At 37.1% G+C, this 22839-nt stretch overlaps 1 protein-coding gene across 1 annotated transcript in view; it reads left to right on the top strand.

Moving 5' to 3' along the window:
* The window catches only part of LOC111153078 (kinesin family member 13B), a 204417-nt gene that overhangs the window by 121730 nt on the left and 59848 nt on the right, over nt 1-22839 (top strand). Inside the window, exons 20-31 of the mRNA XM_022511878.1 lie at nt 856-1002; nt 2208-2357; nt 2635-2763; nt 8042-8215; nt 11164-11321; nt 12256-12388; nt 16737-16883; nt 17530-17559; nt 19132-19231; nt 19800-19926; nt 20689-20744; nt 22597-22721. Coding sequence (XP_022367586.1) covers nt 856-1002; nt 2208-2357; nt 2635-2763; nt 8042-8215; nt 11164-11321; nt 12256-12388; nt 16737-16883; nt 17530-17559; nt 19132-19231; nt 19800-19926; nt 20689-20744; nt 22597-22721 — 1476 coding nt within the window. The remainder of the gene's footprint in view (nt 1-855; nt 1003-2207; nt 2358-2634; nt 2764-8041; nt 8216-11163; nt 11322-12255; nt 12389-16736; nt 16884-17529; nt 17560-19131; nt 19232-19799; nt 19927-20688; nt 20745-22596; nt 22722-22839) is intronic.

Below are 22839 nucleotides of genomic sequence, written 5' to 3'. Positions count from 1 at the left end.
ACCATTCAGTGGCATTTTGTCCATTCACAGTGTTGTGTGACCAGCATCTTTAGTTCATACTGTTTTTATTTATTGGAGAGAGCAAGACAGAGATAGTGAGATGGACAGGAACAGTGAGAAGCAGGCTACCTGCTGAGCAGGGAGCCCGATGCAGGACTCAATCCCAGGACTTTGGGATAATGACCTGAGCCGAAGCAGCTGCTTAACCAACTGAGATGCCCAGGCAACCCATACTGTTTTTTTAATTTTGTATCTAAACTGTGTGTGTTTACAGATTGATATAATTTGTTGCCTCCATTTACCATTTACAGTTTGCTCTTTTAAACATTTTCTGTTTTGAACCACATTAAGATACTACCCATTCAAAAAATTTTTTAAATTCAAACTATTGAAGGGTAAAAGATCATTTCCTAGCTGTCCATCCCAGCAGACTTTTCCCCTGTCATTCAGTGCTTATGACTCTTTTTCTACCCATAGATACTCTCTGGTCAGATGATGGCTTGAATAAAACCTTTTTGATTTCCCATTAAACATGATTTAATCTTTTGGGTTTTAAATTTAAATTTATATCCCATTTACTATAGGAATAACCTATATGAATAATTTACTATATAAATTTACTTTTTAAATCACATCTAATTTATATACTTAAATTCAAATTTTGATCACAGCTGAATATAATGGCATTATATTAAGCTTAAAAGGTTCCTGAGAAGTTTTGCGGTGAACTGAATAGAGAAGGATAGCAATTCCGTTTTGGTTGGTGGCATTTGACTGGTGGCTATAGAATGTTCAGAGTTGGCTTCCATGGTGGATATCTTTGTGTTTCACATAGTCACTCTTACTGTTTTATAGCGAGGCTCTCTTCTTAGTGAACCTGCAATCCAGGTGAGAAGAAAAGGAAAAGGAAAACAGATTTGGTCTTTAGAAAAACTGGACAATAGGTTGCTGGATATGAGAGACCTTTATCAGGAGTGGAAGGAGTGCGAAGAAGATACCCCGGTAAGTTATCTGAGAAAAATGACCAAACTGGTCATCATAGAAGAAACCAAGCAGGAAGGAGCTTACCTATTTTTAGGGAAGAATTGTTCATTCTGCTAAAATAGTAATCCTATTTCTAGAATAATTTTAATCCTCTAAATTGTTTGGCTAATCAGGAATCTTAATAACCTATTTTTCTGCATCTTCTTTCTTCTTCTCTTTTGTGTTCTCTGGATTTCTAGTAGACTCTTCTACATTCCATTCTGACCTCTGTTGGTGTCACATGTGTCTGCTTCTGTACTGAACTGTGAATTTACTTAGGACAAAGACCAGGCCTTATTATCTCTCTTCCCATTTCCCTACACATTTAACCTCACAAATAGAAATCTGCAGTATCTCTTTTTTTAATAGAACATCAGTGGTATCTTAATATTTATACTACTAAGAGCACATATGGAAGGAGTTTTGATCCTACAGTGGGTGCTATAGAGCTGTACTCTGGAACTTTACCCTCAAGTTGCAGGTTTTCCATTTAGGTCAGCCATGTACTTGTGCATATTTTAAAACAGAAATACATGTTATGTATATTTTTACAGTTTTTTAAAATCTGCTGGTGTTGCTTCCATATAGAGTTGTTTACTTAGCCTCTTATTTTTTATTTTTATTTTTTAGCCTCTTGTTTTTTAAAAAAATTTATTTGTTCCAGATTATCATCAATAAGATTGACTTTTTGTATTTAGATGACATTTTTTCTTAAATTTTTTTCCTTCTTTCTTCTGTACTCCTCTTGTATTTCAGCCCAGAAATAAAACATCAACAAATTACAAAAAAGCAAACCGCTCTCGTGGAAGGGGGTCAGCTCTCGTTAGTAGCCCTGCATCTTATCATTTGGCAGGAACGAGTGCAATAAACATGAATGAAAACTAAAGAGTACTTTTGTGCACTCAACTCCTTTTTCTAGTCAGTTGGTTTTCCCTATTTTCATGGCAAAATTTCCACATAAAGGAGAAGAGAAACGTCATGATATATTATTAAGATGGCTGTCATGGGTGAAAGAGGCTGACCACCGTTCTAATGGGAGTGAGGAAGAGAAAGTGTGTGTAATCCAGTGTTGTGCTTAAGCTAAATTTAATGACTTTATGAGAGGCCATCAATAAGTGGTAGTAGGTTGAATTGATTCATTTTAAGTAATTTCTGAAATTGTGATGTTCCAAATCTCTTTAAAGGTCATACGTTCTTACTTCAAGCGTGCTGATCCATTCTATGATGAGCAGGAAAATCACAGTCTCATTGGGGTGGCGAATGTTTTCCTCGAGTCCCTCTTCTATGACGTGAAGTTACAGTATGCTGTTCCAATTGTCAACCAGAAAGGAGAGGTACGTTTTCTCTTCATGCCTTGTGTCCCTCAGAGAAAAATTTAAGAAACAGCGGGGTGGTGACAGTATATTGTTGTGACTCTTTTTCATTAATAATGACAAGAGCTTTTTATGTGTATTATTAATACTTGTGTTTCCATCTGCTTGATGGTGATTATTCCAAAAACTTTGAGGGAAAGTAACTGTTAGAACCTAGGCTTTTAAGTTCTCAACCATTTGACTCTAAACAGAAACAAAAACAAAATCTGGAAACATTACCTGCTTCTCTGTTGTTCAGGTGGCAGGTCGGCTGCATGTCGAGGTGATGCGAATCAGTGGTGACATTGGGGAAAGAATTGCTGGAGGTGATGACACCTCAGACCTCTCCTGTGATAAGGAAACCCAGGAGAATAGACTTGTGTGCATGGTAAGTCCCAGTTTCATTTAGAAGTAGTGTCAGTGCAGCTGATTTTGAGGATTGTGGCTATTTAGACAAATACTGTGTTCTTTTTCGAATTTTGAAATATCTGTCTCTAAATAAACCTTTCGTATTGGTATTCCAGAAACCATATTTCATCATATATATTGATTTACCAGTTAGCTAGGTACTTCCACTGTCTAGGTACTTCCACTTCCTCTGTGAAGCCTTGGATAAGTCACCTCTTCTGGACCATTCTGCTCCAAAGTTACATGGGTTTCTGTTTATCTGAACTTCTCTCTAGAGAAGCACACTTTTTTCATGTAAGTTTCCTCCTCCTGTTGGACCTCTTGACTGCTGCTGTTGCTCAAGATTTATCCTAGCCCTGATCCTGTTCCTAAGCTCCTATTGTAATCATTCTTCACACTGTTTTTCCTTACGTGTTTTGTTCCTCTTCATCCATGTGCCTTTGCGTATGCTATTCGAGCATGTGCCAGTCTCAAACCCTGCTCTTTCCGTCCTTCCCAGATATGCCATTTGTTGCATGTTATCTGTCAGACGTCGTACTGGAAATATAAAGATGAATGATACAGGATTTCTTCTCTTAAGGAACAACCTGTGTATTTTTTGTGAGTGTGTAGAGGGACACACAAGTGAACAGAAGACTCCAATATTGTGTGACCCAGGTGCTCTGAGAGAGGTAGACAAGACATGTTTGGGGACAGAGAGGAGAGGTAATTAATTAAGAGAGTAAAGTCTGTGGAAAATTTCTGGAAACATGACTCAGAGTGAACTTGAAGGAGAGCATGTTATGTAAAACTCTTTCTCCATAGGGTGCTGTGCTTTTCTCATGGATAATTGGTAGGTAGATATTAAGTAGGTAATTATATTCCTGAACTCTTACCCAATTGGTGTAGATAGTGCTGCCTGTGTCACTTGTTATGACACTGAAAAATATCCCCTCATACATTTCCAAACACACCCTGGCTGGGCCAGCATGCCGTTGGTTAAAAATCACTGGAGGAACCAGTTAAAAGATTTTTGAGGAAGAGAAATCCTCAAGGGTTGTAGGAATAGTGTACAAGTGAGAAGAAGACCATTCAAAGATGCAGTGAAAGAAGCCTAAACTTAATTCTAATTTCATAATCCATCCTCGGTCCAGTACTGTATCTCAGTTAAGTATTTCTAGAATTGGAGTTAATACTGAAAGGAGAAAGGGAGGCATTCGCTGAAAGCCATGGGGAAGCCTTAGCTGTTAGAGATGGCCTTCTTTCCATGGGTCTTTGCATGTATTAAGAAGGCCTCAGATGTTTAAGATGCTTCAGAATAAGCGGGGGAGAATTCTTAGTTCACTAAAAGGTTAATCTTTGATGGTGTTATTCTTGTTTTTAGAACATTTTTTCTGAAATTATAAGGTTACCGAAGGTTGAGACATAGGCTTGATGACTCCATAATGGCCCATTTCAAAGGTGACAGATTAGTAAATGCAGCTGTGTAAAAGTTAACATCAGTACAAGGATACTGTCTCACTTGGGAAAGTAACCACTGAAAAAAAGTAGAATATCCTGGGTAACATCAGCTTTTTTTTTTTTTTTTTTTTTAAGAAAAAACAAAGTTAAAATATCTTGACACTGTTTTAGTGGAAGATAGCAAACATGTGCAAATGTAGTGAGAAAAGTGTTACTGACCCCCACCCAACCTCCCTCAGCATCAATTCACCATCAGTCTTACTTCATTCATCTGCCTAAGCCTCTCTGTGCTGTCCCCTTGCCCTGGGTGATTTTGAAGCTATTCCAGACATGGTATTTCATCTATAGTAGTTAAGTATGTATCTCTAAAAGAAGAGTACTTTAAAAAAACCATTATATCATAACTAAAAATGAATACTTCCTTAATATGAGATACGCAAGTCAAGTTCCTTGATTGTCTTGTTTGCTGTGTCTCTGGCATCTATCCTAATCTTTAGGTGCTGACACTTGTGCTTGCTTGTTTCTTCTCTCTTATTCTCTCTCTTTCTCTCCTACCCTACAGTTTATTTATTGTAGATACTGGGTTGTTGTCTTGTATTTTCTCATAATCTGGATTTGGCTGATTGGTATTATTTAATGTGTTAAGATGTGTTTGATGTAAATCGGTAGTTAGATACGAAGGTGTTGTAAGGGGAATGGGTAGCAAGGACATTTTATAGGTAGTGGTGTGTTCTGCCATCAGAAGACACATTATGTCTGGTGTCCTTTGAGGGATGTTAGCAGTCATTGATGATTATACCTAGATATTTCATGAGAAGTTAGAAAAGAATGATACTATAACCCTGTCACTCCTCATTCATTAACTAGAATTCTTTTCTAGAAAGAGTCATCTTATTTCAGCAACTATTTGCACCTCAGAGATATAATTTTATAGAGGAAGGGCAGGGTAAATGCTCCATTCTTTTCTCCTTTTTAAAAAAAAACATGATTTTCAAAATAATTGTCTCCTACTAATATACAAAAGTGACTAGTGAGATTTTATTTTGTTTTTAGTCCAAATATCGTTATAAACTCTTTGGTGTAAGCATATTTGATGTGATTGGATCCGTATATTTATTACCTATCTCAAAGCTCACATGATCCCATCTTTGACCTGTGGGCTCCCCTCTGGAGTCCTTTTGACACAACCCTAACTGTCATAGCCTATATAGGCTAGCTTTCTTGCTTTCTGGTATGAGGAATATTCTAGTCCCATCCTAGACGTTTCCTGTCCCAGCCTGGAATCAGCCATCTCTCTCAGGAACCTGGTTCCTTTCAGTGGGAAGTGGTTTTTAGAGACCATATTCTAAGCATGTAATAGTCTTTTTTTGTTGAAGAAGGAAGACAGACTGTATGACAATAAACAAAACATAAGTGGAAAAAATAAAATCAGTCTGGGACACGTAACAATAATAAGTGATAAGTACCACCAGCTTATAAAAGCAGTCTGGTTCTATTTTTCTATGATGAAAATAAGTATCACATATTAACATGTTGATATTTTAAATTACATTAAATTAAATGAGTATGTTTTAAAACCCTAAGCAGCATGTCTTCTGACATTCCTGAGCTTTATAATGAGCAGTAGCAAGTCAAAGTCTGTGGTATTCTGACACCTTGTGGTGATTCTGATTTGTGTATGCAGAAACTTAAAAAAACAAACAAAAACTATGTTCTGGATATCAGGATATTCTCATTCCTGATATTCTTCATTCCTGGCAATCTTATTCCTGATAAGTTGCCTTTAGGATATAGATCAGCATATGAAATCTTGTAATTTATTTCAACCTTAAAATTGAGATTGATTTCTTAGAAAAAATACTGGCTTTCAGATGGAATTTAATCATAAAGAAGTATGTTTCCAACATCTGTCCACTCAGTGCTTTGATGTGTTTTCATTCATTTTATTCCATTGGTATGGTCAGTTCTCACTCCAGTATCATTAGGTAGCTATCCTGTTTCACGTAGGAGAAGTCTCAGCCTAAGAAAACTAAGAATTTAATCTGCTCAAAAACAGAAACTAATATATGGCAGAGTTTTATTTAGATCTATGTTCTACAGAAATCTTGTAATTTTTTTTTAAAGATTTTATTTATTTATTTGACAGAGATCACAAGTAGGCAGAGAGGCAGGCAGAGAGAGAGGAAGGGAAGCAGGATCCCCTGAGCAGAGAGCCTGATGCGGGGCTCAATCCCACCACGATCCTGAGATCATGACCCAATCTGAAGGCAGAGGCTTAACGCACTGAGCCACCCAGGCGCCCCACTGAGCCACCCAGGCGCCCCACTGAGCCACCCAGGCACCCTGAAATCTTGTAGTCTTATCAAATATCATGTTGTCTCACCTTGAAGAATATAATAAAAAATTTTAAACACTTAATGAAAAAGTGATGGTTTTTAGAATGAACAAAAAATTAATTGCCGAACACTGAATTCTCTTTTGGGTTTAGACGAATAAAATGCATTAGTCAGTCTGGTTTTTTGTAGCCTGTTATGGAATTGCTGTCTAAATGTTTCAAACTGTTGTTGCCATTGTTGGGAAAAATGAGTAAAAATAGGAGTTCTCAACCATTGCTTACCCATTATGTACCTGGTATAGAAGAAATAGTCATCTGGTTTGCCTGATATTCTGTGTTATTATTAATGCTTCCTGAAATGTTAAGACAGTTGTATTTGTGATTGTATTTGCTGAACTGTTATCAACGTTGGTCACATATTCAATTTTATTTTTTGATAAATTTATTTACTGGAAGCACAGTATATTATGCAATGTGCAGGAAGTGATCAAGTGAAGAACATAAGAAAGATCAATGCCCAGTCATATGAAAGTCAGCCCATAATCAAATATAAAGTCAGAATTTAGTTTTGGTTCATTAATTTTAGAATTTAGTTTCCTTCATAGTTGGGAGTTTTGGAATGTCACAACTTACCACAAAAATTGGAGCTTAAAAATCAAGCTGACACTGCCTGCCAAAAGAAATATTTAGAATTTTTGACTGCTTTAAAATCCATTATGGGCATTTATTCCTGGCACATTTGGGTCTGATTAGACATGTATTTCTAATTGTATGTTGTTATCACAAAACCTTACACTCCCGCAGTCCAGGGCACATTTCCTTTGATTCATCTCCCCTAAATCTGCATGGAGAAGGCCCTCCGTAAGAATTGGTACAGAGATGGTCAGCATTCACCATCTTTAATCCCCTTCCCTTTATCCCTCCAGAACTTCAAAGTATATCCTGATGCCTTTAAAATTTAACAAAAAATCCTCTAGTAGCATATAACTTTCTACTTAGAATCTTGTTCTTTTTTAGCCTTCAGAATATCAAATAAATGTTTTTTGCTCTTTACTGAATATTCCCTATTGCCACATATGCTGATTTCATTCTTCATTCATCATTCTTAGCAGTCTTATGTTTTTGGGATATATCCATAGTTAGCCAAATTCATATCATTGATTGGTATTGATGGTTGAGAACTTCCCTTTTCTAAGTTGATTATTATAATGTGATGATGATGATGTTATAAGAAACTAGAATTGGCCTGTAAATGTTTGAAAACATCCAAGTTTATAGTCAAGGTCATTTTACCCTCTGTCAGCTTCTTACTAAATATGACAGTTGTTGTCACCATTTCCCAGATGAAGAAATACAGCCCCAGAGTGAAGGGGATTTGGTCAACAAAAACCGGTAGTGACACAGTCAAGACTGGGACCCATTATCTGACTCAAGATACTTGTACCTTTTCTGAGTTAAAAACAGAGCCTTCCCTTTCCTTCAGGTTAAAATACTCCAAGCCACTGGGTTGCCACAGCATCTGTCCCACTTTGTGTTCTGCAAGTACAACTTTTGGGATCAACAGGAGCCAGTAATTGTTGTACCTGAAGTTGATACCTCCTCCTCCTCACCTGTCAGCAAGGAGCCTCAGTGCATGGTTGTCTTTGATCATTGCAATGTAAGTTTGTTTTCCACACTGGGCCAGCATTTGATTACTTAGGTAAAAACAAAACTGTAAAGTGAGCATTATTTGTTGCTAATTTGATATCAATATATATCTTGTATCAGAGTTTCTTAGAATGTGGTTGGAGTCAGAAACCAAAATGTCATCAATACATTATATACCTTAAATTAACACAGTGTTATATGTCAGTTATATCTCGGTAAAGCTGGGTGACAGACGCTAAAGTGTCAGTGCTTTTAACTCTTCCTCCACAGTCAAAATTTACTTTTGTGTGAATATGGATACAGCTGACCCTTGCCCAACACAGGTTGTAAATGTGTTTCCTCTTCCTTTTGGTTTTCTTTTTTTAATTTTTAATGTTTTACTTACTTTTAATTAATTAATTTTGGGGTGGGGAGGGGCAGAGGAAGAGAGAGAGAATCAAGCAGGGTCTACAAGAGTGTGGAGCCTTATGTGGGGCTCAGACTCATGACCCTGAGATCATGACCTGAGCCAAAATCAAGGGTTGGATGCTTAACTTACTGAGCCACCCAGGCACCCCCCCCCCTTTAGTTTTCTTAATAACATATTCTTTTCCCTAGCTTACTTTATTGTAAGAATGCGGTATATAATATACATAACATACAAAATATGTGTTAATCAACTGTTTATGTTATTGGGAAGGCTTTCTGGTCAACAGTAGGCTATTAGTAGTTACATTTTGGGGGAGTCATAAGTAATGTGTGGATTTTTGACTGCACAGGGGTTTGGTGCCTGTTATTCCAACATTGTTTAAGGGTCAACTCTATATACCCTTCTCAAAGGAACCCATGTTTTGTATTAGATTACTGTAGAAATTGTCATCTAAAAAGTTTAAGAAACTGGTATTTAGAGAAAGTGAAGATAGAAAAGAGACAAGAATGAACTTTATCGAATACCTAATGCTCTGCTAAGCACTTTATGATATTCTTTCATTTGATCTTTATCACGGTTGTATTTGATAATGGTATTTTTTTGTTTCAGCAGAAGCAGCTGGTACAGAGGAATCAGTTAACCCATGGCTAGTCAGACTCTTGATTTTTTTTTTTCTTAACTGTACCACAAATAATCCATCTCATTGTTTTCAAGGGAGTGGTCTCCTTCTAATCTATTTAAAACATAGAAATACCCTTTAGTGTGTTAAAGATTAAAAGAGAGAGTGATAGTGAAAGAGAAGTATAGGTTCTATGACTTTTTACAATAAACTGTTTTAGAGCTTAGTAATTACTGTAAAATACTATCATATATATCTTGTAAAGATGGACAGATTGGGAGAATTTTTAAAAATTAGGTGATTTTTTATTTTATTTATTTATTTATTTATTTATTTTTAATTTTATTTTTTATAAACATATAATATATTTTTATCCCCAGGGGTACAGGTCTGTGAATCGCCAGGTTTACACACTTCACAGCACTCACCATAGCACATACCCTCCCCAATGTCCATAACCCCACCCCCCTCTCCAAACCCCCCTCCCCCCATCAACCCTCAGTTTGTTTTGTGAGATTAAGAGTCACTTATGGTTTGTCTCCCTCCCAATCCCATCTTGTTTCATTTACTCTTCTCCTACCCCCTTAACCCCCCATGTTGCATCTCCTCTCCCTCATATCAGGGAGATCATATGATAGTTGTCTTTCTCCGATTGACTTATTTCGCTAAGCATGATACCCTCTAGTTCCATCCACGTCGTCGCAAATGGCAAGATTTCATTTCTTTTGATGGCTGCATAGTATTCCATTGTGTATATATACCACATCTTCTTTATCCATTTGTCTGTTGATGGACATCTAGGTTCTTTCCATAGTTTGGCTATTGTAGACATTGCTGCTATAAACATTCGGGTGCACGTGCCCCTTCGGATCACTACGTTTGTATCTTTAGGGTAAATACCCAGTAGTGCAATTGCTGGGTCATAGAGTAGTTCTATTTTCAACATTTTGACGAACCTCCATGCTGTTTTCCAGAGTGGTTGCACCAGCTTGCTTTCCCACCAACAGTGTGGGAGGGTTCCGCTTTCTCCGCATCCTCGCCAGCATCTGTCGTTTCCTGACTTGTTAATTTTAGCCATTCTGACTGGTGTAAGGTGATATCTCATTGTGGTTTTGATTTGTATTTCCCTGATGCCGAGTGATGTGGAGCACTTTTTCATGTGCCTGTTGGCCATCTGGATGTCTTCTTTGCAGAAATGTCTGTTCATGTCCTCTGCCCATTTCTTGATTGGATTATTTGTTCTTTGGGTGTTGAGTTTGCTAAGTTCTTTATAGATTTTGGACACTAGCCCTTTATCTGATATGTCATTTGCAAATATCTTCTCCCATTCTGTCAGTTGTCTTTTGGTTTTGTTAACTGTTTCCTTTGCTGTGCAAAAGCTTTTGATCTTGATAAAATCCCAATAGTTCATTTTTGCCCTTGCTTCCGTTGCCTTTGGCGATGTTCCAAAAATTAGGTGATTTTATTTGCACTGATGATCATTATTTATTTCCTTACTCTCCTGTTATTAGGATAAAATTAACTTCATAAAAGCTAGGAAAAATTGTTACCCTAACGCATTGCTACCATACTGCATCTAATACCTTTTATATCAAGACATTGTAAATCATTGTTGAAATTCTTAATATAATTATTAGTACTTTAAAAATAGCTTCCTAAATTTTGCTAAGAAAATAGAATATAATGCTGGTCTTTCACAATAGATTTTCAAGGTGAAAAATATTTTTAAAAATCAGATTTATAATTATGTTTGAAGTCAAGAACGTCAGACCATCTGAGCATTCATTATGCACATTAGATGTCAGTTCTGTTCTATAACTAAAACTTTTTTTTCATTTCTCTTCTCCATGAAGTGGGTGTATGGCAGTGGATATAAGTGATCATAAGGTTACCATAAAGTACTTCCTCCTCTGTAATTATTTTCTTTCAGGAGTTTTCTGTTAACATTACTGAAGACTTCATTGAACATCTTTCAGAAGGGGCATTGGCAATTGAAGTATATGGCCATAAGATGAATGATCCTCGGAAAAACCCAGCCCTGTGGGATTTGGGGATTATCCAAGCAAAAACACGTAGTCTTCGAGACAGGTGAATTTTGGATATCCTTCTGATTCCATTTATAATTTTGAAAACTTGCTAGAGATTAATACTGCCATTTATAAAGATAGCCCTTTCCTGAGCATTACCAGTATTCCAGGGATAGATGCTATTGTTTCCAGGGTATTTATAGCACATTTAAACTTCCTTACAGGAGTGAACTTTGAAGAGTGACGGAAGAGATATTAAATGTGGAGTTAGTTAAGAATAGTGAGTGAATTTTTGGAGAATAGTTGCTTATTCTGAATTACTTCTAGTTAATCAACTGCAGGGAGAATGGATCAAGATATTCTCTAGAATTCAGGTTTTACTTACGTTGTCTTTAGTGCATTGTTCTTTTGAAATGCCATCAGTCATGGAAGGAGGCAGGTATTTGTACCAGGATTTTAAAAAGACTGTTAAAATGGAATGGCTGAAAGGGGGTATTCGTGCTTTCCATCTTATCGTAGAAGAGATCCAGATTTTCTTTTTTTCTTGTTTTGGGTTTAGAATGTTTCAGCAAATCCTTAACTAGAATTGAGGTTTTTTTCTTGATTCTGTTATTAATCTGAGCAAAGATTCTTTTCAAGTTACTAAATCGAGCATATATATCACTACCTTTATCTATGTGAAGATAATCATTGTACTTTCTTCTGGACCTCTGATTACCATATATAGATTTTTGAGTAACCACTTTGAAATAGATTTGTAATTATCATACCTTTTTGAACAAACTGAAGGAACCATTTCTAGTTCTGATGTTTAATTTTGGTTTAATTATATTTGCTAGTATATATTTGTATATTACTCATTGAACTACAGGTCATTCTACTGAATTATTCTGTTTGGAGGTCATTATCATTATTAGTTTCCATGTGAAGGATCCTAAGCTGCCTGTATTGAAATAGAAATGTATGATTTTCCAAGAACTTCAACTATTTCCTAGATGGAGTGAAGTTACCAGAAAAGTGGAGTTCTGGGTTCAAATCTTGGAACAGAATGAGAATGGCGAATACTGCCCTGTAGAAGTAATTTCTGCAAAGGATGTGCCAACAGGAGGAATCTTTCAACTCCGGCAGGTAACAGAATTGTGGAAGTTATCATTCTGAATGCTAATATTAAATTCTTTGGCACTGTAAAGCTTGATACTGGATTCCTGTTAGCAGAAATATCAGATCGGTGATAATGAAATCTAGACTCTCCAAGTCCATCCTTTTATTAAAATTGTCTCCTACTACATATCTGTTTCCTTTCATTTAAAAAAAAATATGCTAATCATAGGGGCACCTGGGTGGCTGGCTCAGTGGGTTGAGCCTCTGCCTTGGGCTCAGGTCATGATCTCAGGTCTTGGGATCAAGCCCCGCATCGGGCTCTCTGCTCAGCGGAGAGCCTGCTTCCCCCACTCTCTCTCTGCCTGCCTCTCTGCCTACTTGTGATCTCTGTCAAATAAATAAATAAAATCTTTAAAAAAATATATTGTTAATTATAATATTTTAAAACCAGCTTCTCAAGTTTGAGTAAGCAAAAAGATAAACTTTAAAGAATGACTTAGAATTGAATTGCAGGAGACCATAGAAACATATGACGCAGTGTTACATTAGAATATTTCTAAAGACAAGGTATAGCAGTGTGACATGGCAGAAAGAATGAGCACTTCACAGGCTAGTAACGTGCTAGGGTTCAGTTCTGGTCTCCCACAGCGTAGCCCTAAATCTGTGAGCAAGTTCCGTAACCTCTCAGAACCTTCCCTTAGGTATAAAGTGGAAGTGTGATGATAATACCGACTTTGTAGGACTAGTATGAACTTTAGAGATACTGTATGTGAAGCACAGTACTTGGTACTTGGAAGGTGAAAGGGTTCTTTTCCTCCTGACACCAGCCATTTCTCTGATTCTCTGCAGGCACCAATGTGGTGTCCCACAATGCAATTCGGTTTTGTGTCAGACGCCACAGGTTTAAAGGCTCAGACTTAAGCACAACATTTCCCTCACTGCAGATGCCAGTTGCAAATATCTGGTCCTCAGTTCTATTCAACATGGCTACAAAGTCAGAGGTTTGCCCAGCTCTCCTCCCCTTTACTTGTTTCTAGTCTTTTTAAATAAAGGATACAACTCAGGAATAGCCCAATGGAAGAGATGCTTGGGACAAAGTCTGGGAAGAGGTATAAGGAGCGTTCATGTCCTCTCAGGGTGTGCCACCCTCCCACCATCTTGATTTGTCCCCAGCCAGGAAGCTCACTGAACCTCATTGTTTGTAGGCTTTTATGGATGTTCATTATGCAGGCATAAAGCTTGGCCGTAGGTGATTAACTTGATCTCCATCCCTTCTCTGCTCTGTACAGAGGTTTTGGGGTGGGGCTGACAGTTACAAACTTCCAGTGAAGCCTTGTTTTTTTGTTTGTTTGTTTGTTTTTTGCTGCCAGCCCCCTTCCTAAAGCTACCTGGGGGCCTACCAAGAACTGTCAGATTTAAAGTTGCATCATTAAAAGATACACTTATAATCATTATCACTCAGGAAGTTCTGAGAGTTTCAGGAGCTCTCTGCCAGGACATGAGGACAAAGACCAAATATCTTTCTGGGATACGGCAGGAGGTATTAAATAAATGCAGCTAAGTAGATATGAATGCCTGCCAGAAATCAGTGTAGCAGAGAAATAGGTAGGAATTGTCACTTAACCCCAGGTGGATTATAATCTGTAAAGCGTTTCTGCTGCCAGCTAAAGAGAAAATATCTTTATTTTCTATATGTATCTTTATTTTCTATGATACATATGTATCTATATGTATCTTTATTTTCTATATGTAAATGTAGAATTTACATGGGAGATTTGGAAATACTTTTTACTCTACATTACATCAATTCAAAATTTAGTAGAATATTATATACCATGATAATTTCTATACTTTAGAACAATGGGAAGATATTAGAATAGCTCTTGAAAATGAATGTTGAAATCATTCAAAGCAGAATATGAGAAAAGGTTAAAGGAAAAAGAAAGTTTGCTTAAATGTTTAAGTTTCTGAATGTTTCAGAAGGGGAAAGCTGGTCAGCATTTGTTCCCTGACCCCAGCAAGTGGATTTTAGCAAATTCATTCATGTATGGGCGAAGAATTGAAAGGAAAAGGAAATTAGTTTAAACTGTAGCATCAGATATATACATAAAATAGGATTCTTAAGGGTGTGAAGAACATCTTTTTCTGAACATCTGTTAAAGCTATATATATATCTTTTTTGGATGCCTCAGAAATTCGTTCCCTGGAAGGCAAGACCAGATAATTCTCTATGGTTTAGTATAAATAGAATATATAAGTATTTGTCATATTTCTGACAGCCTTTACTAAAAGTGTTCAAAGATGACTTAAGTTCATCAGGAAAGGTTCTTTTTTTTGAAGGGTGTTGGTCTTGACGTGGATGCTGAATCAGTAGTGCAAAGGCTTTTTTTCATACATAAACAACAACAATAAAGACACAATGGTTGGAATTAGGTAAATTTGGGGAGAAAGTAACATGTAGGAAGACCTGGAAAGCAGTAAAAGAGGAGGTTATAGAAGCATGTGTGGCTCGTTGATAGAAGGACTTGGATGGTAGGCTCATTTGAATTAAAATATTTCAAAACTAGAACCTACTGTTCTTGAACAGTAAAACGGCAGAGGAGAACATATGAAATTGCCTGTTTTGTAGTTTAAAAATGCTCAAATATTAGCAGTTACAGGAAGTTCAACCTGTGAATTTAAGTATACTGTTTAAAAGCTTTTCTGTGGGATAGTAGCTGTTCTGGATCTTTCCCTCCTTTTTCTTTCTGTGCCAACCTTGAACCCTCCCCCTACAGTGCCTAGGACTCACTCTCCCAGTGTGGGCCCACACACAGAGTAGGTTACTTTTTGTTTCAAACAAAGTAAACAAACAAAACTGTGGCTAATTGAAATGACTGAACTATTTTAAATTAAAATGTTTTCTGAGGTACTCTTTCCACAAGATACGTGACACATAATCCTTGGAAAATACTAAATCAAAAACAGCTGTAACCCATCTCTTCAAATCTAGTCTTCTGATTAATCATTGCCTAAATTGATTTCCCTGATAACACGAAGCTCTTGGGAATTAAAATCTGATGGAAGAGGGGAAGAGTAACTGACTTAAAGTTACACATGCAGATTCCATTGTTCAAATTCTGTTTTACATCCCTGAAATTCACAAACTGACTTTGAGGTCAGTAATTTGGGAATATGGAGGATCTTCTTGTAAAATACTACTTCATTATAAACATAGAGGATCACATTGTGTTTATTATGAAAGTTTATGTAAGACGGAACAGCTTCTCTCTGCTCAATTTTTCATTTTGCAGCCCGGTTTTAAATTATTTGGGATTAGAGCGGTGAATCCAGGGTAGTGGTCATCATTCTTATTTCTGACTGCTTATTTTTAAAAGTAGATCATAATATATTTTTGGGTTTGGTAATCTCTTTTTTTTTTTTTTTAAAGGTCTGGTTAACATTGTTTACCATATGCTTTTTTTTTTTTTTTTTTTTGAGAGGTTGAGAGGGCAAGATGGTGGTGGGGGAGGGCTAGAGGGAGAGGAAAAGAGAATCTTAAAGCAGGCTCCACACCCAGTATTGAGCCCCATGCAGGACTTGATCTCATGACCCAGAGATCATGAGATCAAGAATTGGACGCTTAACCATCTGAGCCACCCAGATGCCCCAACCATACTTTTTAACTTAATATATCACATATGTTTTCTTCCAGCAATATTTTAATGACTAATATTATTATATATTATTATATACGCACAGTTTGAACAGTTTTAATTTTATATATTTGTGTCTGTTTTTTTGTTATTCTTAACATATATTGCTTTAAGATTCCTTATACAACATATGATTATTTACTGAGAACCGATTCCTAGAAAGTTGAATTGCTGGTCAAGGGATCCTTATATTTTTAAGGCAGATTGCCTTGCAGAAAGCTTTACCAGTTTATATTCCCAGCAACGATGTATGTAATCACCTGATTTATAACCTATGGGCACTATCAGAAATTGCCTTTTTAAAAGATAATTGCTAGTTTAGTAAGTGAAAATAAAGATGTATTGTGCTTATTTTAATTTGTATTTTTTATAAGTGAGTTTAACAGTTTTTATTGTCCTTTTCTTTTTTGCATTTCCTTTGTTAGAATGTTTTCTCTTAATGTTTCTTTTTATTGAAAAAGTATGCAAGCCATAAATATTCCATGTCTTTCCATTTGCTGAAAAGTTAAATTATTTTTCCTGATTAGTTTTTCAATTGGTAGTTTACTGCTTAATTTTTAATATATGGTGAAACAATGTCTCCAGAGTTAAATGCTTTCTCAACATCAGCCTGTAGGGGTCTCTCTTAACCAAATTTTTAGAAATTAAACTGATTTTTAAGCAAAATACCTGTGATACAGGGACAGTCCCGGCGAGTCCAAGTGGAAGTGAAGTCTGTGCAGGAATCTGGGACTTTACCATTGATGGAAGAATGTATATTGTCTGTTGGCATTGGATGTGTAAAAGTTAGAACACTGAGATCCCCGAAGACTCATGAGACCTTTCATGTAAGTTTCTGTGCCAGTTATGTTCTTGCTGAAAGACCTGACAAGATAAGAGAGTCTTTTGGAACCTGCCTGAAAACTGCCTTCTCTGAACAATTCTTTCAGTTTTTTCTTTCGTTTTTCTTTGATTTCTTCTTTCCTTCTTTCTTTCTTTCTTTTCTTTCTTTTTTTTTTACTATATTGCATTTGCATGGAATCGCTGCACTTGCACCAGACTGTTGGTTTTGCCCTGGTAAATGGCAGACTGAGGGTTAAGACATTGAAGTCTCTAGAAGTTCCTTGGTTGTCTACTGGTGATTAACTTCCCCTATCACCCACCCCCTCTGCAGAAACCCCCTGCTGGCTTGTAAAGACTGTTTGCCAGCAGGTGTTTGATTTCTCCTGGGGAGTGGGACTATAAACCCAGCAGGGAAAGTATTGTACTGGTTCCTAAAAAGGTCAAATGAGTGTTCTTCACTTTCCTATGAGAAGCTTAAGGTTTGACTCCAACTTCCTGAAAACTATAAAAAACCGAGAGTAGGGTGAGCATAGGTGAGAAATAATATATTCACTAAATTAGAAAATATGAAGTATGGGAAAAGATTCTGGTTGTTGAGCATAGTCTGACTCCTGGAAAAATGATTGTTTTAGTTTCCATTTTTTCTTTTAGGAGGAAGAGGAGGACATGGACAGCTACCAGGTAAGGAAGTACCTGTTGGCCTCATCAAATGTGCTTGGATTCCAGTGCTGAATCACGCATTCCTGAGTCTTGTCATACTGTTACTTAATAACTACACAGTTAATTTTGAATCAAATACTGCTTTTTCTCAAATTAAAACAAGTTTCGTAGACTTCAGTGTAGGAAATCATTTGTGACTGTTACCCTTTTCCAAACCTGGAGCTCTGCATCTAAGTTCCCTACAGATCCATTTCTCCAGATCCTTATTCTTACACTCTTTCTCTCCTTGAGTGGAGTCGCCCACACTTTTCCCTGTAAGAGCTATCTCATAATGAGCCTCAGTCAAACAACACTGGTTAGGTATTTTCCATCTTCTAAACTAGGTCACCCTTTCCCACTTGCAAGAGTCACACAGGTTTGGTTTTGCCCGCCACCCCTTCCTAATCTCCTGCAAGATTTTGTTTATGTCTGTCAAGTTCTATCTTGTTAGTCTTGCTAGTCATTGTTTAGGACTGTCAGAGCTCTTTGGATCCTGATTATGTCATCCAGTGTAGTCACTCTCCTGGTTTTGCATCATTATAATTTGATAAAAATGTCTGCCTTCCTATAAGTGACTGATAAAAATATTGGATCAGATAGGGTTAAATACAGAGTCGTATGGCACAACAATAGAGACTTCTTTTAAGCTGACATTATTCCATTAATCATTGTTCTTTGGATGTGATATTTCAGTCATTTATGATTTCATTCAAGTAGATTCATTGCACATTTCTCCATCTTGTCTACAAGAACGTCATGAGCTATTTGGTTAAGTGCTTTAGTGAAATCCAGATACACACTGTATCCTCAGCATTCCACTGATCTACCCAGTCTTGTTAACTTTATTATGAAAGGAAACGAGGCAAGATTGGTATACAGTCGGGTGTTGATTGGTAGAGTTCTTAGTCTGGTGATAACGCCCCCTCTCCTCTCCAAAAACCCCCCACAAGAAATAAGGGAGAGAAGCATTTACATGCTGTTTGTAGAGACCAGTGAAACATGTTGAAGGCTGAAACAGGTAAGAAGTTTGAGGAATTCTTATGATGGTTCCCACAGATATAGAATTGAAGATTATTCGGTAGTAGTTGTGATTTTTTTTTTTTTTTTTTTTTTAGGTTTTCCCTTTTTTTTTTTTTTTTTTTTTTGTAATATCTACCTTCTGTGTAGGGCTCAAACTCACGACCCGGAGATCAAGAGTCATATGCTCTCCTGATAGCCAGCTAGTGCCCAAGTATTTGTGATTTTTATCCAGCAGAGGGACATTGTAGATCTTAGTTACTTGGAGTTCTGCCTCTCAAACCAATAGAAATAAAACTGGTTCTAGATATCAGAGAATGCCCTTTCAGAAGCTGTCTTTTTCCAGTAACAGCAGTGCTTTGATTTCTGGAATTTCCTGTTCTGAATAATGATTGGAGTCAACTAGTAGTGGTAATAAACAGATTGATATATAATACTTCACATTTTTGAAGCCTTAGAGTAAGGTAGACGGAGCATTGGTTTCAAATATCTTGTCTTGACATTATATTTGCCATAATTTCCCGTGCTTTCTTCCAGGATCGGGATTTAGAGAGACTGCGTCGAAAATGGCTAAATGCGTTAACAAAACGTCAGGAATACTTAGATCAACAACTGCAGAAGCTTGTCAGTAAACATGGTAAGAAAAGCAAGTTGAATATTTCCTCCCCCCCCACCAAATCTGTGCATAATTAATTTCATTTGCAGCTATATAAATTAGAAGTAGATGGACACATCAATAATGCGTATAGGAATGTTACTTATTAATGTCATATCCTTTCAGAATAACATTTATTTAACTGTAATGATGTCTTTCTGTAAGTTCCCCCCCACCCCCAACAAAGAGAGAAAATACAGTATGTAAACATTGTCCTTCAAAAATAAATTAAGGGGGATGCTAACGTTCTTGATTTCTTATCCAAAAGCACCTGAATCCTCTAATTCTGGAAGAAATTATTCATGTGCTGGCCCATGGCGGCCTTCCGTGAGCCAGAGATGGCCTTTCTATAAGAGTACACCAGCTCTTTAGCTTATAGTTCATTTCTTACTGTGATTTTTTTTATTACTAATTAGGGAAGTAATAAGTTTTCGGTGAACCCTCATCAACCAGTACCTGAATACAGTCAAATCAAATCCTGTTGATATGCAGGATGAAAGTGTAAATCAAGTGAGAAGTCTATATTTGATCTTCATTCTTGATGTTCTAGATAAAACAGAGGATGATGCTGACCGTGAAGCGCAACTTCTAGAGATGAGGCTGACTCTGACTGAGGAGCGAAATGCAGTCATGGTCCCCTCCGCTGGCAGTGGCATTCCAGGGGCCCCAGCAGAATGGTATGAATGCTGCCACATATCTTCAGACTTTTCAGATGCTTACTGAGCTGCGCACTCTCCATATCAGTTTTGCCTCTGTTTCAACTAATGGAAGACTCATCATAGCATAGGGGGAAAAGTTTGAATTAGAGGAAGTGTTAAATTATTTTCATGAGTTGGAGTAACTATGGCTTAAAACTGTTTTATTAAATAATATTGCTATTGGCCCAAGTAATTAAGAATTCTGAGAATCTAAATCAATATTTAATACCACTGCACTTAGCATTAAAAAAGAAAAGTTAATATGTTAATTACTTGGGTCATTCCCTTAAAGGACCATTCGTTCATAATAAAATTGCATCTCCAGGAGTTTTTGGTTTTGTGCTGGCTTAAACTGTACTGTCAGCAAATGTTCTGTGCCACTTTATAGAAATTAAAAATAGTAAATTAAGCCATATGGGGCCCTTAGGTATATAATTTTTTAAGAAAGTAACTTTAAACAAGGAAGCTTCAATTACAAACAGGTAGCTGTATCTTATAAGACTGAATTCTAGGATCAGAACGTATGATAATTATACACAAGAGCACCAGTGAAAAGAAGCAGCATTTACAGGTAAGTCTTTGGGGCATCTCTGATGTGAAATTATGACAAAAACACAATACCCACAGTGTTATTGGCTCGACCTGTAATACTTCTCAGTGTGGGTTAACGCTGTGTCTCAAAGTACATTCTGCTGAGAAAGTCGGCTTTATTTGAGGTGCTATTTGTTTATTATGTTTTAGGACCCCAGTTCCTGGGATGGAAACACACATTCCTGTTATATTCCTCGACTTAAATGGTAAGTTAGGAGATGCTTTCTAAAGGCTTACCTCAGACAAATTAGTGTCCGAGTAACACTTAGATTCTAACGAAGTCTGCAGTTAGGCAATTCTGTAAGAGTATGGTTAGGGTCTATTTTATGTATGCGGAGGGACACTGACACTTGACTCAGAATGAATTTTCTGTAAGAGTAATATTTCTGTAGCAGAGGTAGGTATGTTTCATCCCAGGGCGTTTGCACATTTCACTGGGTAATCCGTTAACGGCTGCGTGTGTGCTTTGTTCTTCTCTTCATGTGAAGTAGCAGTAGCAGGTGTTTCCCTGCACTTCAGTGTTGTCTTCTTTATTCTTAGGAAAAGACTTCTCTCTGGAAAGGTCTAATAACTAGTGATGCTTATGTAGGATGCTTTCTTTTATCTGGTGTTTTCTTAACCTTAGCTAATAAATTTCTCACTTTTTCTGTGAGTTCTTTTTTTTTTTTTTTTTTTTTTAAGATTACTTATCTATGTATTTGACAGAGAGAGAGAGATCACAAGTAGGCAGAGAGAGGGGGAAGCAAACTCCCTACTGAGCAGAGAGCCCAATGCGGGGCTGGGTCCCAGGGCCCTGGGATCATGACCTGAGCCGAAGGCAGAGGCTTAACCCACTGAGCTACCCAGGCGCTCCTCTGAGTTCTTATGCCCTCATTCCTGCATTGCTTATTTGTGAGAAACTGTCCAATTTTTCTGACTTTTTTCTCCTTCATATAAAATATTTTAGATGTGGCTACATTTTACATTTATTCTGTCCAAGGAAGGAAAATAAAAATGAAAAGGTAGATTAAAGAGCTAATGATAAGGTAAAAGTCAGCAGTTAAATTCCTAAAACATCTGCAGAGAAACTGTGTATTATAATGAACTGTCCTAGATAGGCAAGCTTGGATGTCCTCAGTGGTTTGTTTCCACCCAGCTGAAAGTGAGTTATAATAACTTAAGGTATTTAGCATCTTGTACTACTTGGTTTATTTAGACATATGGAAAATTTTGTGTGCACACAGAGTTAGCAAATAATGCTTAAGTCACTTCTACTGTCTGTCCACCTGCAACGGTTTCAGTGTTTTGCCACAGCTCTCTAGCCTACCTTGTTGTTCTCTGGCGCCTTGGAGCTGAAGCTTACTCCAGGGCCTACTGTCCTTACGTTAGGTTCCTAGATAGTTGAGGGGCTCGTGTGTGCACGTGCTTGTGCACGTGTGTAGGAAGGTAAGAGCGGGAAAGAATAAGCTTATAGAAGACCTGTTTGTATGGACATCCCAAGACATGATCAAAAACTTGTGCAGCCTGATGCCCATTCTTGATCCCCATAAGCCCACATACTAGAAAGATACTTTGATGGCTGCTCACAAGCTTAAGATGGATAGGGGGTTGGGAGGGCCAGACTTAGAACTAAATAACTAAAGGGCCAAGGGGCAACCCTCCAAGTTTTTGGCTCATGTAGCCAGTTGATTCTTTTGTTGAACTTAACGGTCAGATAATTGGAATCACTCTCGCTTCTCATTTCTTCAGTGCACTAAAAGATGGGGAATTTGGGTTATAATCCTATCATTAACATTTACGGGCTGACCTTGAGTAATCTCTTGGGTATCTTGGCTTCATTTGCCTTCCATGTACAATAAGGCATAAAGGTAGGAGATTGGTTAAGATAATTTCTTGAGAGTCTATCCATCTCTAAGAACTGTGAACTGTTTAATGGTTCTCTTCCATGTCATGTGAGATTTTAGAGCCAAAAGCAAATGAAATTTGAGGCAGTAGAATTTTAATACTAAGCACATTGAAATTTAGCTGGTAGGGGTTTTCCTTTGAAATGATCTCTGATTTAATGGAACTTGCTTTTAGCTGATGATTTCAGCTCCCAAGATAATCTTGATGACCCAGAAGCTGGTGGATGGGATGCTACCCTAACCGGGGAAGAAGAGGATGAGTTCTTTGAACTGCAGATTGTAAAACAGCATGATGGAGAGGTAAACAAAGCATAAGTAGGGAAAATCATATGAAAACTAGTTTCTTTAACCTTTCCATATGTCTTTTGAAATGGTCAGCAATGTAATCATTTTAATGCTTACATTTCTCAAGAAATAT

The sequence above is a fragment of the Enhydra lutris genome, unplaced genomic scaffold (assembly GCF_002288905.1).
Source record: "Enhydra lutris kenyoni isolate GAN:26980312 unplaced genomic scaffold, ASM228890v2 scaffoldscaffold3, whole genome shotgun sequence".
Lineage (NCBI taxonomy): Eukaryota > Metazoa > Chordata > Mammalia > Carnivora > Mustelidae > Enhydra > Enhydra lutris.
This window is presented reverse-complemented; position numbering and strand designations above follow the sequence as displayed.